Source organism: Mustela putorius, unplaced genomic scaffold (genome assembly GCF_011764305.1).
Source record: "Mustela putorius furo isolate JIRA1106 unplaced genomic scaffold, ASM1176430v1.1 tig00000242_pilon_pilon_pilon, whole genome shotgun sequence".
NCBI classification, from domain to species: domain Eukaryota; kingdom Metazoa; phylum Chordata; class Mammalia; order Carnivora; family Mustelidae; genus Mustela; species Mustela putorius.
In genome coordinates this window covers 10,497,415-10,513,519 of record NW_025421325.1, presented here as the reverse complement: position 1 = coordinate 10,513,519, position 16,105 = coordinate 10,497,415, and the positions used below count along the sequence as shown (strand labels likewise).

The 16,105-nt window shown below is 39.5% G+C and overlaps 1 protein-coding gene across 1 annotated transcript in view; it reads right to left on the bottom strand.

The window, feature by feature from the left end:
- NR3C2 (nuclear receptor subfamily 3 group C member 2) overlaps positions 1–16,105 on the bottom strand; it is a 340,694-nt gene that overhangs the window by 34,256 nt on the left and 290,333 nt on the right. Inside the window, exons 7-8 of the mRNA XM_004758031.3 lie at positions 7,390–7,520; positions 1,625–1,782 (exon numbers count right to left, since the gene is read on the bottom strand). Of these exons, the coding sequence (XP_004758088.1) occupies positions 1,625–1,782; positions 7,390–7,520 (289 nt within the window). The remainder of the gene's footprint in view (positions 1–1,624; positions 1,783–7,389; positions 7,521–16,105) is intronic.

Below are 16,105 nucleotides of genomic sequence, written 5' to 3'. Positions count from 1 at the left end.
AAGGATTCATTGAGTTCCAATCTTGTGCCAAGCATGGCTCTAAAAAACCAGCAGGGTGAGGACAGTCTGACACATGGACCACAGGTGTGGACTCTTGAGTGTTTCTTTAGTGCAACTCTGTTCACAGCACAAAGATTCTGAGAGGTTGTGGAAAAACCAGTTTTAACTTCTGTTGTCAGTTTCATTATATGCGAACTGTCTTTAAGTTTATCATCTATTATCGTATGTTGCAGTGATGACAATCACATACTAATTCTGATTTTGCACTTGAGCCTGTCCATACATTTGAACAAATAAGAGAATTCATCAAGAAAGAACCCAAGAACCCATTCTGAGTCCACCATAAAGGGCTTTCCATAAATCTCACTGGAGAAAGCAAATATGTTACCTATTGTCATACAGGCGACCTATTTTCCAGGCTCTAGTTTCGTTTGTCCTCTGTGTGAGTTGTGGAAGGCAGAGTTGTGATCACTCTAAAGATGCATCTGCCATCATCTCTTAGTCCTACGATTTTCCATTAAACCATGCTCTTTAGGCCACTGATAATTAGCCAAATGATCACTGAATTCACTTTGTGAGAATTTGACTTAATACCACACGGAAAGTTGGGAGAAAGCAAAAACAGTTCAGTGTAAAACACTGGCAAGTCACATTCCTTATCTATCAAACCACACATTCCATTGGCATAAACAAAATCTTAAAGGATGACTCATGATTTAAATACAAATACTAGTCTAATACTAGCTAGCCATGGAGATGGCTGCAATACTTTTCTGAACAACAGAGAAATATCTGAAAGAGGATTTCTTATACAAATCAATGGGCTGAACTTGGGCAATACATTTTTCAAAAGAAAGTACGAAAGCCTCACAAACATAAAAAATGAAATCAGCATGACTGCGTACAACTTTTTCTTTGAGCTAGAGCTACATAAAACTGCTCGCAAAGTGAAACAAGAAGCATATTTCAAATGACATAACAAAGCAAGTTATCCAAATCGATATTTTGTAGAAACTGCTAACACCTCGGCTACATCTATAATTGATTCATTTAGAAACAAGCTCAGAATTTACTTTCTCTATTTACATAAGACAAGAAAGGTGACTCCTGTGAAGAATGAATATAGGATTCAAAATTTGGCAAAGACTGAGATGATCCAAGTTGGCCCTGGACCACTAATAATGTTTTGGAAAGATTGGGTTATTAGATTAACAGTTGTCAAAGATGGACACTATTTACGCAATGTTAAAGCAAATATTTTCATTAACCAAACATTTCCTAAATTGTAAGCAGAAATGTGAAACTTGATCTGATACCTGTAGCAAATCTGAGGGCCTTCCCTGGCCCGGGACACAGAGGTTTTGCCATGATGGTCCACACCACTCTCATTTTGCTCAGAATGGAAGACAGCCACACCCTTTACTTTACCTGGGTTTGTTTCAAACGTGATCTAAAGAAAATTTCCTTCTTAATCAATTCTCAGCACTTGCTGCCTCCCACTAAATCATTTATCCCTATTCTTCCCAAAGCCCTGAGAACGCTTCCTCACCTCTCTAGTTCTGTGGGGTCAACAGGGTGTGATGGTTGATCCCTCATTTAACAGGTACCAAGAGGCTCTACTTACGTCATGCATGGAGTCCAGAAGCTTGGTCAGTTGGTAGAACCTTTGCCAGCTCTGCCCAGAATTGCTGGGACACTTAGTTACCATCTTCCTCAGTTCTTTGATGTAATTTGTCCTCATTTCTTCAAATGCGGCCTGGCTTTTGAGGCCATCCTTTGGAACTGTGTGTAGGGAATACAGACATGTAAATCCCCAGGATGGAAAACAGCATTCACATTGTAGCAGTTAAATAACCTAGAATATTTTGAGGTTTTTAGGCTCACACTTTCAGATTGATACTGAATTGCAACTAATTGCATTTATGAACAAATATGGCAGTTATCTACTGATAAATTCTGGTTCACCTCTATGTACAAAGAATAATAACTGCTATTTATTGGGTGTATGTTAATATATATCTTGCATATATTAACGTGGGCTTGACCTCAGTTTTATGACATAATCATTACTCTCATTTTATAGATAACAAAACTGAAGACTGGAGGTTTAATTCTGCCCAAGGACACAATAAATTAAGGGCAGAGAAGGGGTAGAAACCTAGGTTTATTTCCAAAGCCTGCTTCTTAACCACAATGCTACGTTGCCTTGTGGCCTGTCATCTAAGTGTTTTATGGATCCTAACTTGCCAATACTTCAGAGGTAGGAAAATATACTTTGATTTTCCAGGACAACTGGAAGAGTCACAGACATTCTAAGCTGGGTCTAGAATTAGAAAGCAACATCTCTAAATCCAAATTCAAATATCAAAGACACTTGGGGAGACAAGCCTTCTATAGGGTGGGGGAAGACAGGCATGCTGGGAAACACTTTGCTTCTTCTTTGCCCCAGGATCACATGACCAGTGGGGCCCTGTCATGTGGTCTCCCAGGCAAACAGGCTGTGGGTCTGTGCACTGGTTTGTGTGTGCAAAAGAGTAACACCACAGTGGCTCTGCATGTAAAGCAAAATCTGTAACTTTCAGAGTATAAACCACGTTCTCCTTTTTCTTTGAACAAGTAAAACATTAAGGATCATGTTTTCTTTTATGTAGTGGCTGACTTTTAATTTTAAATTAAAAAATCCCATTTAGAAACAATATTTTGGGATTCAGGGTTTGGAAGCATATCAAATGTCTCTGCGTCCTGCTGAAAGGAGATGCTTTGTCCCAGGATACATGTGAAAGCCCTTATGGAGGAAAGGTGCTCCTGTGCTGAGAATGTTCTAGAAGGAGGTGCAAGGCAGAGTGTAAAGTATTCCCTCTGAAAATCTACCTACATGTTTGCTTTTTTTCCACCATAGCGAATAAATAGTTATGTGTATGCTTTAACTTTGAAAAATAAAATCACTTAAGAACTTTATTTTTAGGAGATGGAGACCTAAAGAAAATTCATCTTGTGAAATTAATGTTCTGAGTTTGAAACTGCTTTTGCTTTCACTTCTTAATTATATAGCATATTTGTTAATATGTCATAGCTTGGATAAATAATAATTTACTCAGGTCATCAGACCTTTAGAATAGCTAAGTACATTTTTGACTATTATGAGAGCCCTGGAAGCTGGGAATACTGCTGTTTCCAAATTAAACCCTGTTGTCCTGTACAAAAATTATCTTACAAGTTACATTCACATCTTATGTTAATAGTCTCCTTGAATTTAATTGTTGAGGCTTTTGATTTGTGGTTTACCTAAATCTACTTTTGTGGGGGAAAAAGAAACCCCTAATAGTAATTGCATGCATCTCCGGAGGCTGCCACAATATTAGCTGTGGTTTCAAATATTTGACATTCACATTAAAAGTTAAATGCCACCCATTATATAACAAATAGTTTGTTTTCTTTAAAAATAAAGTCTTGCTTTAAAAGTATAAAACATATGAAGGGTGGTAATAATCAGGATGTTAACAGTAGAACTATAGATCTACTTTCTACCAAAATTTTAATGTTAACTTAAAACTTTCTGAAAGAAATGGCAAGTTTGCAAATACTTTGCAAATAGTGCCCATACACAGGTTAACAATTATTTTTTTAATCTATAAAATATGGAGTAAACCTTTTGCTTTTCAACATTAATGTTTATGGAGATCATCCCATACATTAACAAATTACCTGAAATTAGAATGGAGTGATTAAATTTCACTACTACATTTCACTACTCTTTGGTGTATCTGCTAAGATTAAGCAAAGACCTCCTTATGGATAGTTCTGTATTAGAAATTCTCAAGATTACAAACGATTTGTGTCAAATATTACTTATATATTGTTATAACTCAAATATATTGTACCAATTTCCCAGCCAGATTTTTTAGAAGTTGAAACAAACCCACAGATAAAGAGAACTTAAGCAAAACCTCAAATTTTGGAGGTTTGCCCAGATTTTCTGAATTTACTTATTAAATGCAGCAGGGCTGCTGGAAACCATCCAAACAACTGGGGTAGAAGTTCGTCTGTTTTTCTCCATAAGCATTAAGAACACAAGATTCTCTCAATGTCATTGCTAAAAACTTTCTTGATATACTGGACATCAGGTGTCCAACTTAATCACCTAAAGAAGAAAAATTCTAACACATTCTATCACAGGTTAGCAAAATAAACTTACTAAAAGCCTGCAGCTCTATGACTCATACAATTCTTTACTTATATTTTCCTGCCTTCTTATTTTGCTTTTCCTGCATCTATAAAAATCAGAATTCAAAGTACTGAGCTATTTGGAAGCTAATAAATTAATTTGGGTAGCTTCAAAATGATATCAGGATTGATTATAGGCTGACTGATTAAATGGTCTTAAAGGATAAGCCACCAATTAAGACGGAGTAGTATCACATGCATTTTTTCATTTAAATTCTATCACCCATCTGATCTATCTACATCTAGATCTATACTTGCAACATTTTTCAAGTCAGTAACGGTTAATGACATGGCTTGGAAACGGGAACAGAATCACTGTTGCTGAATTTAAAGATTCTGTTTCCAAAGTTATATTCCAAAAAGGCTAAATCAGGGTGGTCAGAAACCTGGAAGGTGAGCAGAGTAGGGGAGAAGAGCCCAGTTCTCCGGACCCTGGACCCTGGGCCCTGCGGATGACGGGCTGCGCCGCACAGGACCCTACAGGAGATTGGCAGAGTGTAATCAGTGAGGAATGGTAGGGCCTGCGGCAAAGGGGAGAGAACATGCCCTGCCTTGGGCAATCGAATTCAATGAAAATAAAATGAGACAAAAAGCCAAGAGCAACCTAAAATACCTGTGCGGGCCAAACAAAACACAGCTGTGAGGTGCTGGTCCCACCTCTCGGCTGGCCCTGGGGGTCTAGGTCCCGCCTGCTAAGCCTTCCACGCCCCCTGCTGTGGTCACGTGCCGCTCCCGGCTTCCCACTGCGGTCACGTGCCAGCGGCCTGCCTTTCTGCCCCTGGCTCCCCGCTCTGGAGAGCTCAGGAACAACACTGGACGTGAAGTCCAAAGCCAAGGCTTTTGAGTTCTCATGCACAGAGGATACTAGACAAAAACAACATGTGTGCCTCCTTTTTGTTCGCTTCAGAGAGGGGTTATCAACTCACAGGGTTTTTTTAAGCATTAAATTAGACGTATGGCAAACCCTTCAGAAGCCGGGAGCTGCTACACACAGGGAAGCAGATGCTTATCCAGAGTCGCTATGGCATCTTCTCTTCCTGCTCTTGTCACTACTTGATTCAGCCTAACTCCTCCTCAGACCCAGTCCCTCTCTGGGGGAAAAAAAAAAAAAACATCTCTTTTGACCCCTCCTATTCTCATTACCTTGAAGAATGAGGCCACTTTCTCCTAAATGACTCTACTGAAAACTGCTCCTTGCACCACGCCCCTGGTTCATCCAACAACGGGAGGGCCGCACATGCGCTGGATTCTCTTCTCTGCTTCCAGGGGGTCAGTCAACAATCTCTCCTCCTATGAAGTCCATACCTCTTGCCCTAGCATCCCTGGCACCCAGAACATGGCCCAGTTTCCTCAGTGGCCACAGCACTTGGCTTGGAGATTTCTTCTCCATGCTGCCTCCTGCCATCACGCTTGTCTTCCTCTCATCTGATGTGAACTTTCTCAGATTCTTTCCCCTCAATGTGAAAATGTCTGTGCCCTGTGCCATTGCCCCAGGAAGAAGTGCTCAACACCCTTGCCAAAGCTAATCCTGTTCTATCTTGTCTCTCGGGCACTTTATGTCATCAACTTCTCTACTTTCATACCTGGTTCCAGAAGCCTAAAAAAGCTTCCCATCAATCTGCCAAGTCCCTGGCCATCAGGCACCTGCCTGAGTCCTAATGGTCAACTCTAGTAGGCCTCGCTCTGTGCTCTCAACTTTCTCTGTGGATGCTCTGCTATTAGTCATGCTCCTTTTGGAAACCAGTTCTTGGCTTCTAGTTTCTCTGCCTCACTGACAGTCCCGTCTCTGCCTCTTCAGCCCTGCCATCTTCCTCTCACGTGGCTCGACTGGACCGTTTCTCTTCTTCCTGTGCCTTGGCAGCCCCACTCACCATTTTAGCTTGGATGATAATTTTCTATGAGGACAATTTCATGTTTATGTCTCAAAACCCAAACCTGTCTTCTGAGTGCTAGACCCAGATTCTCCCCATCTTTTGACCCATTAGGATACATCTGAAAATTAACCCATTTGAAATAGAAGTCATTTTATAAAACCCCCACCAAATCTTTTCCAAGTCCCAACATGAACATATTCCCTTTATGGTATCAACTGCCATCCTATCCATTTCTCTGTGAGCAAAACCTGGGTCACTTCTGACTCATACCGTTTTGTTTCCCCTTCTAGTCCACCGTCCGTTCGGCTGTGTTCCTTGAATGCCTTTGCTCCTATCCATCATGCCACCTACCACTGTCATTCCTGCTATTATTTCAATAGCCTCACAGCAGTCTCTGTGCTTCCAATCTGGCTAAGTTCTCTGTCTTTGCCTCTCTACCGCCCTCTCTTTTTCCTCTTTAATCCAGTCTACTACCAGGTACATTTTCATAAAGGCACAGAAGTTAGCCTGGGTCATGTATTCCCACTGCAAAAAGCCTGTGGTGCTGCACTCCTCTGCCCACACAATGAAGGTCAGGTGTCTTCAACAGACACTGAATATCGTGGTCCAACCTCCATCCCAATCTTATTCCTCACTCCTCTCCAATCCCACATCACCTTATATACCTTGAAAAATTAAATGAATAGAGAATAAAAAAATTTAAAAATTAGTGGGTAAACCACCTCACCCAGAATAAAGTTCTAACACCTGGATATGTTTTCCCAAATCTCCGTACTCACTCACATCATCCCCTGATAGGAATATCATCTCAGACCTCATATCCAATTCATAACCCTTGCAAAGCTTGCCAAGATTCACCTTCACCATGAATCCGTCTCTGACCTTCAAAACTAAATATGCTCCGTCCTTTTTTGAGCCACTGTGACCCTCTTTATCTTCTATCTTTATTGGATGATCCCTTTCCACAACATACTAAACATATCTTTGGATTTATCTTATAGTAAAACTTGCTGAGGGCAGAAACTGTACCCTGTATAATCCTACTATACGGAAAACAGTCAGTCAATATTTAGTGGTGGGATGGATGAGGAAATGAAGGAATATGCTCTTACTTCACCCAAAGCCTCTACTCTCCAAGTAACATAGTTCACCAAAGACCAAAGACCTTCTCTCACCTCCTCATTTTTTTTTTTTTTAATACCAACTACCAGACACTGAAAATAGGCTCATCTCCTTATAGGTCAGATCATTGGACAACATAGAAAAAGTGCACAAGTGGACATCAACTTACTTGTGCTTAGCAGCAGCAAAACTTTCATTATGGTGTACTCTTCAAATGTGAGCTGCAGTCGAACGAACTGTAGGCTGATCTGATGCATCCCCTGGCATAGTTCATACATGGCTGACTGATGCATCTTTTCTCTGCAAAGGAAATGGAAAAAAAAAATTCTGAAAATACACGGTTCAGTATCAAGCCCAAACTGGTGGCCCAAGGCAGCTTAGTCAGAGATCTGAGTCAGTTTCTCCTCTGTCTTCAACATGGAGCAGATACATATCCAAAGACAAGTTAGATGCTTTTCCCACTGATGGCTAAATTGCTTCTAGACCAACTCTGCCACCCCATTTCCTAGTGCCCTGTAACAATGTGCCAGAAGCATGAACACCAAACTTTTTCAAAGCGTGCCATTATTTCATGTCAAGAGTAATGACTGGTCTTGTTGTGTTATATAGTGAGATCATCCAGAGAGCAGAGGGCCACTGTGATGTGGGGTGAAGCCTACAGGCTTCTGTTCCTTTTCAGCTAGAGAGAGCAGGCACTTTACTGTTTTTGACAAACTACTAGATGCTGTGAACACGGGACAGTGATGACCAGTCTTATTTCCATGCGGACCTCCCTTACAGAAGTCATAAAACATGACTGTAAACTGTTTGTAGCAGTACACTTGAAAAGGAAATTGAACAAAATTTTGAAATGTGAGAATCCTGAACAGAATCTTTCTGATAAAGAGAAAAAGCAATGTGGGAAACAAAGGCAAAAGAAAAATTAAATTTCCATACTACTTATAGCCCATTGACAAGTTCTTAAAAGAGGGAGAGTGACTTTCCTCTAGGAACTCAGCTGCCTTGATGTTAATACTTTGCTAAGGGAAAAAGGTAATCTTAGCTTAACATTATCCTGCCCCCCACCCAGGATCCAGTAAGTCTACTTTAATATATAAAAATTCCTTTGGAAACTTCCTTTATCACTACCCACTCCAAAATATAGGTTGGTAATCCTCCTCCAAGCATATGCCCCACTGATATACATCTAAAGAGTCTCATGACTAAGGTTATAATAGACAGTAATAAGTGACCTTTTCCTAATAGTTAGCCAGTTCAAGGTCCTGGAAACCTTGCTTCCAAAATTCCTTAGAAATTTACACTATCCCTAAACCCCTTCCAACTTGGAAGTATATAATCGGCCACTCCTTATGACCCCAGTGCAGGTTTTTCTGCACTCCCAGGACTCTGGGATCTGAAGGTAGATCTTAACAACTGAACCACCCAGGCGTCCCGTTTTCATGCTTTAATAAAAGCACCTTTTTGTACCAAAGCTGTCTCAAGAATTCTTTCTTGGCTATTGGCTCTGAACTCCAACATTCCCAGTGTCAGGAGTTTGGGATAATGTATGCATGTTTCTACTTGGACAACCAACCAATCAATCCTGTCCCTCCACCAAGTCTAAAAGTCTTCTTTCTTTCCTTCCTTCCTTTCTCTCTTTTTAAAAGATCTTACTTATTTATCTGAGAGAGTGAGTGAGTGAGAGAGAGAGCAAGCACAAACCAGGGAGGAGCAGAGGGAGAAGCAGACTCCCTGCTGAGCAGGAAGCCCGACGGGACTCCAGGATCATGACCTGAGCTGCAGGCAGACACTTAACTGACTGAGCCACCCAGGAATCCCACTTGCTTTTTTTTTTTTTTTTTTTTTTTTTGATGTGGGAGGAGGGTACACAGAGGAGCATGCATGCTAGTAAGGAGAAGGGCAGAGGGAAAGAATCCTCAAGCAGACTCCCCACTGGGTGCAGAGCCTGACGCAGAGCTTGATCCCATTACCCATGAAATCATGACCTGAGCCAAAACCAAGACTCAGACACTCCATTGACTGAGCCACCCAGGCCCAAAATGCTTCCATAAAAATCTACGGTATATAACAACAGAAGTCATCATTGTCTCTTTTCATGAGAAGTAAACAAAGAATCAGTTATTTTTTAAGATTTTCCTTCTCAAAGTAGTAAATCTTTTGGGAGGTCCTCATAACTATTGCTTTATGATGACTAGAATCTAATAAATGAAAAAGAGACTCTTAGTGAAAAAGGGAATGGACTTGATAAAGGCCAAAGAAACAGAAAGAGGTCCTGATAGCTGATCTATTTCTATGGGTGATGGACAGCAGGCGGAAGTCTGCAGGACAGCAACCCTGCAGGATGTCTCCCAGGACGCATTCCTGGGTTCCCCTCATTGGCAGAAATCCCTTTCACCTCAACTCTGAAAGCCACCTGTATAGAACCCATAATGGAACACAGAACATTTTCTCTGCATTATTATTGTATGTCTTTTGTCTCCCATCATCTGGAAGATATTTTTAATTATGTAAATGTTTTAAACACACACACACACAGAATAATAGCGGGAGCCTCTACATCTGCCATCTAGAACTAACAATGTAAATAAATGCTAATATTTTTGTCATATTTATTTCAGATCTTTAAAAATTAAACATGGCAGAGTTACACCTTGCTCTCTCTTCCTCCTGCTTCCCATTCATCTTCATTCAAGAAGGGGACTGCCCACTTTGGAGGACTACCATTTCCTCTCGGAGGTATATATTTTACTGCCACATGTATGTGTCTATAAAAACAGCATACACTACCTGTTTTGTTTTATGTAAATTTGTAATTCAACATGCATATCCTTCTGCAACTTATTTTTTATTCAATGTTATAATTCTGAGATGTATCCACTTTAATACAGGTAACCATAAATTAATTCATTTCCACTGATGCAAGTTTCAATTGTTTAAATATATCACAATTTACTTATCCATTCCATTACTGATGGTCACTTGGACTGTTTCCTCTTTATCGCTATTATGAATGATGCCCAAGGAACATCCTAGGGCATTAATCTAGGATACAGAATGAAAGCAGAATTGCTGAGTCACACATCAGTGCACATCTGCTGCTTTCACTCCAACCAGTAAGAGATAAGAATTTCCTTTTATTCCACGCCCCCACCAAATTTGTTGCCAGCTGACAGGTGTTGAAAGGATAGCCCCATTGGTGCTTTTATTTGCATTTCCATTAACACCAGTAGGCGGAACATTTTTCAAATGTTTTCTGACCATTTGGGTTTCTTCTTTGGTGATTTGTCTCTTTGTATCTTTACCTATTTTATTGTAAGCTTTTCCTCCTCTATCACTAAGTTACACCATCTTTAATCCTAGTATTTTTTTGCCTTAAAAATTTTGTCTAATAATAATTTTGTTTCTTCTTTTTTCTCTTCCTTCCTTCAACTTTCTTCTGCTCTCTCTTTAGAATTTGCCTGTTACCCTTTTTTTAATCCCTTATTTTCAAATGTCCCAAATAATTGTATTTCACATGTCTCTTACATAAGCAGCAAAAAACTGGATTTAAAAAGTCTGAGTCTCTGTATTTTAACAACTCAGTTTAATCTGTTCTCCTTTACCATGATTACTGATGGTTTTGGATTTTTTCTCCTAGCATTTTAACTTTCTCTCCTCTTTTCCTTCTCTTTTTCCACTTTACTGCCTTTGGCTGGGTTGATCCAGCTTTTGAAAAATCCCCCTCTTTGCCACAGTACTGGATTTAGAATGTACGCTTTTATTTTTACCCTTTAAATACTTATCAAAAGTTGTGAATTTGTATACTTAAGAGTCAAAAGTTAATCAACAGCTTTTCCATGAGCAACAAGCAAACAAAGTCAACTGTCTTCGGTCGACTGCTTCCAGTTCTCCTTGTTACAGGTCTTTAGAATTTAGATTACACCTGTTTTCACATCTCTCCTGAAATCAGTCCTCCTCAGACCCACATGCCCTCATCTGTCTCATTAATGATGGGTTTCTTTGATTACCACGGTTTCTTATACCTTAGCTCATACTTCAGGGTTGTTTTGTATTTTTACATGTTAAAGAATTTTTTTTTCATAATTCTTTAAATAGTGGTCAGCCATTGAAAGTTTAAGTCTTTCCATCTTGATTTGTCTCAAAATCTCTTTATTTTACCTTCATTCTTCACAAAATTGTAGACTTCCAGCTTGACAGGTAATGGCCCTCCATACTTTGAAGCTAGTACTCCACGGTAGTTGGGCCCTAAGACCTGCTTTTGTGGAAATTTGTTAGTCTAGTTGTCATTCTTTTACAGGTAATCTGCATTTTCTTTTTTGGTAGCTTATCCCAAATTTCCTGTTTATTTGATTTCTGCAGTTTCATTCCGAAGAGCCTGAGTGCCGAGTAGTATTTCTCTTGCTTGGGACTCGATAGCCCTATTTTATTGGAAGGTGTAAGTATTTCTTCAGTTCTGAAATGTCCCTAGACATTGTTTCTTCAAGTATCACCCCTGTCCCATTCCTGCTACTTTTCCTTTTTGAACTCCTATTAGCAGTGCATTGGATCTTCTGTGTCCTCCACATCAATCCTCCTTTTGCAGTCTAGGTGATTTTCTCAGATCTGTCTTTTAACTACATATTTTTGTGTCTAATATGTTTAATGTCTACAGTATTTTAGTGACAATATGTTTCATGTCTCGGTGCCTAGAAATATTCTATTTAGTTCCTTCTCAGACATCTCTGTTATTTTCCATAAGGCACTTTTTATTTTCTGGCTATTATATCTTCTTTCTCTAAACTATGTCTTTATCTGTTATACCTCTTAATACTTTCAACATTGTATCTCATAGTTTCTTTCAGAGTTTGCTTTTGTTTGTTCAACTTTTGGGGCTGCTCATATGCATACCTACCACACACTGTTTTGGCTTGGGTGAATCCCGGGGCCCTCACGGGCACTGAGGATGGAAGGGACTCTACAGGAAGTCTCAGCATTTACAACTGTTAGAGGTAGAAGCACTCCACTTGTTCTGGACCAGTTTTTATGCTAATTTCTTAGCTTAAATGCTTTTTGCAAGACTTGTATAGTTTAAATTTAGATTCCGCATTTGATGTGATACAGGCTTGTGTTTCTTATTTCTTTCAGCTTCCCTGCCATGTCCCTGGGCTGGCTGGCATGTTGAGTTGTGCTGTCCTTGTTAGGAGACAGTGAAATCGCTGCAGAGCCATGGCTTTATGCAAGAGGCTCCATTTCTGGCCCCAGCCTTGCTAGAGTCTATGTTCTTGATTCCCATTCCTGTTTGTGTTCTTATATGCACCCCTAAGGCATTTATCTACATCCACAGTCTGTGGGCCAACTAAAGCTTTAGCTCCAAGTTACACCACTCTGGCTGTGAATTCCCTCTTCTTGCACCTGTTCCCCCCCACACCCACCTTTTAAAGCTTGCCTATATATTTAAGACTTTCTTTTTTAACTGCAGAATTTCTATGTGTTTAGAGGGAAAAAAAGGCTCAGTTCAGTTTCACCATCCTGATTGCTAACTACAAGCTTCTTAAAGGCAGGATCCATGTCTGGCTCACCTTTCTGAAAGTCAAGTAGAATATGATAGCCAAGTATCATGTGTCAATCTTTGCTCAATAAATATTTCATGAATGAATGAGAGAGAAGAAAAAAGTGAAGACAACAAAATGATTTGCATATGATGATGATGATTAGAACAAGAGAATACTGAAAATTTACACAAAGGTCAAATGTCTAATAAAATAGGGCTTTTATGAAGTTCTTCAAAACTTTCTCCAAAAAAGGAGAGATTTTGGTTGTAAAATGGGATGGAGTGAGTAACAAATCAGGATATCCATGGAATACAGCAAAACATGCATTTGATGCTTGGCAAATGAAAGAGTGGACTCCTGTGCATTTGATTCCTTAGGCCTGGTGCTGGAGAGAGCACAGGCACCCTTGACTTTAGCCCAGCAGGGTCTGCAGATGTGCTGCCCATTGGCCCTTCAGGGTGCTGGCTTTGTCATTCTGTGATCACATCACTTCTGAGACCCAGACTCATTGCATGTCAAACTGGGATAATAATAATAATTCCAACCTTGCAGAAATGTAGAAACCAATTATATGCCAATTCTTAGATTATAAAGTACTATTAGCTTTTTTTTTTTGTATAATAAAGAAAATAAAATTCTTCTTGAGAGACCAGTGATCATTTCAGTTAAAACAAAGCAAGGGATAATCAAATTCTCGAAATGACTTTACAGGCAAACAATATTATATTGTTACCATTATTTCTCTTTGTAGGGTAAAGCAGGAGAAAACACAGAGAGTGTAGGTTTTCAGGGAGGTGGAAGGAACTTGCCAGGAGTAGAATGTGAGGGCTCAGCACCTCCGTGTCAAAGTGTTTCTGTTCTCAGATGTGTTGACAAAACATCCACACACTGATTAAGGTGACTTGAAGAGAGACCTCAGATGCTACTTGGATTAGATGAGAGCATGGTTACCACACGCCCTGAAGGAAGCTTGCTTTTGCCCCTTCAGTATGAACAGCAACTCTTTACCTCTTTCTTGAGGCCTTATTCCTTGAGTAACCTCCATGGTCTTCACAGCTATCACTTATGGGGTGCCTACCATCCATCAATGTTAAATTCAGTCTTGCTAATTCTCACAGTGCCCTGTGAAGAACTATCCTCATGTTCATGATAGGGAAATGAAGGTACATGAAGCAGCCAGAAGCTACCCCATGTTCTCCACTTCGTACCTCAGGTCGTCTTCTCTCTCTTTGCTTGCCAACAGCTCAGCGCTGTTTTTGCTTTTTCTCCAGAGGATCTCTTTCCAACTATGAAGAGATGTTTGGTACCTCATATGTTTTGTTATTACATTCACTTATTTGTTTATTCTTTGCTCCCCATTACGTGGTAAGATTTTGTGTTTTCAAACTCCACTGCTGTTTCCACTGCATGAAATTGAGTTCTCTAAATGAAGAGCACTGGGTACTCAATATAGCTTGAAATCTCAGGAAAATAGGCCATCTTAAAAACACATTTTACATCACATCGTTTTTGCACAATTAGATTAAATGCACGGAAATGTACATCCATAGAAGTTGAAACAAGGACAACCTTTTTGGCATGACACTGGTATTAATTTTGCAATATTACTTCACAGAAATACTCTTTGCTATATGCTTTTATTCATTTTATAATCTTACCTCATCTTCAGTAGAATAATGTAAAAATACATGAACGACTTTGCGAAAAAGGTGAAATCTGTATAATGCTTCTAAAATATAAAAGTGCAGAAGTTATCCCTGAATGCTGAACTAATATGGAGGCAGTGGAAGATTACTAAAGTAGGAAATAGCCCTGTATTCAAGTGAACATTAGACCTGAATAACTGACAGCCTTCTGAACAGGGGGCACATGTTACGCATTTCTAAACATCTCATTTGCAGGAAAAGAATGAACTCTATTTTTGGATAAATAAATAAAAACAACCAAAATGGGCACAGAGACCCAGTTCTGATTCCAAAGGCCTTGGGATAAAATCTACAAGAATGATAGCCCTAAAATATTTTTTAAAAACACTTTGAAAAAAAAAAAAGAAAAAGAAGAAAAAGAAAAAAGAAATATTTCAATAGTTTTGAAAACCTATCATTTTCTCAAACTAAGAAACCAATTTTATTCATAGATATAACTTCATCTGGTTCTCTCTGAGAACACCCATTACACTAAACAACAATCACAGGGTCATTTGGAAATAGTTTTAAAATATTAAAATAATCTAACATCTCCAAACCTGATTAACTTGGAACAAAAGTGAATAATTGAAGAGTTGGAAAATATATTTTTCCTGGCCTTTGAGAGAACTTGGGGTTGAAAATGGAGTTCATTTTCATGGTAACAGTGGGAATGAGAAAAAGCCCTATTATAATCAGAGTAGGAAGGATGTTCCCAATTTATTTTTTGTATTTATTTACTTATTTGGAGGGGACAGAGAGAGCAAGCGAGCAGAGGGAGGGGAAGAGGCAGAAGGAGAGAGAGAATCTCAAGCAGACCCCCCCGTGAATGTGGGGCTCCATCTCAAAAGCCCGAGATCATGACCTGAGCCAAAATCAAGAACTGGAAGCTTACCTGACTGAGCCACCCAGATGCCCCACGAAGTTCACAATTTAAATGATCTGTATGCTAATTTCTGGCTCTTAATTTAACTAAAGAACTGAACGACTTTTGGATCTATAGGGCCCATGCCATCTTGCCATTATTACATTACCAGTAAAGTCATTGCCCAACTTTATGAGGCTAGTCTTCTGAACTATGGGTCAATGGCTGTCAGAACGAACACTTCTGTTTTGGTATTCAAGTACTGGCTTACCAAGACACTACTCAAAATGTATTTGAGAAGCTTAGTCATTCGGTTACCTGGAGGCTCATTTGGAAGCAGCTGATTTGGAAATTACTGACCCAAATTAAAGGAAATCCTGGAATCATATTTATGTTCTGTTCTGTTGGAAGTAAATATCTGATAAGCCCAAATGACAAACCATTCCAAACTATGGGTATCTGCAGGACTCAGGAGCTCTAAGTATTAACCTGAACACCTACTGTGGGTCCTCGTGCTCTGGCTTCTACGGGAGGATGCAAACCAACTTCTTAAAAGAGACTCTGCAAAAATTTAAAGCAGGGTCTCAGAGAGACATCTGTACGTACATATTCATAGCAGCATTACTCACAATATCCAAAATGTGGAAGCAACCCAAGTGTCCTTCAATGGGTGAATGGATAAACAAAATGTGGCATATACATTTGCTGGAATATTATTTAGCCTTAGAAAGGATATTCTGACACACGAGCCAATACGAACGCACAAAATGATATTCTGTTAAGTAAATGAGCCAGTTACAAAAA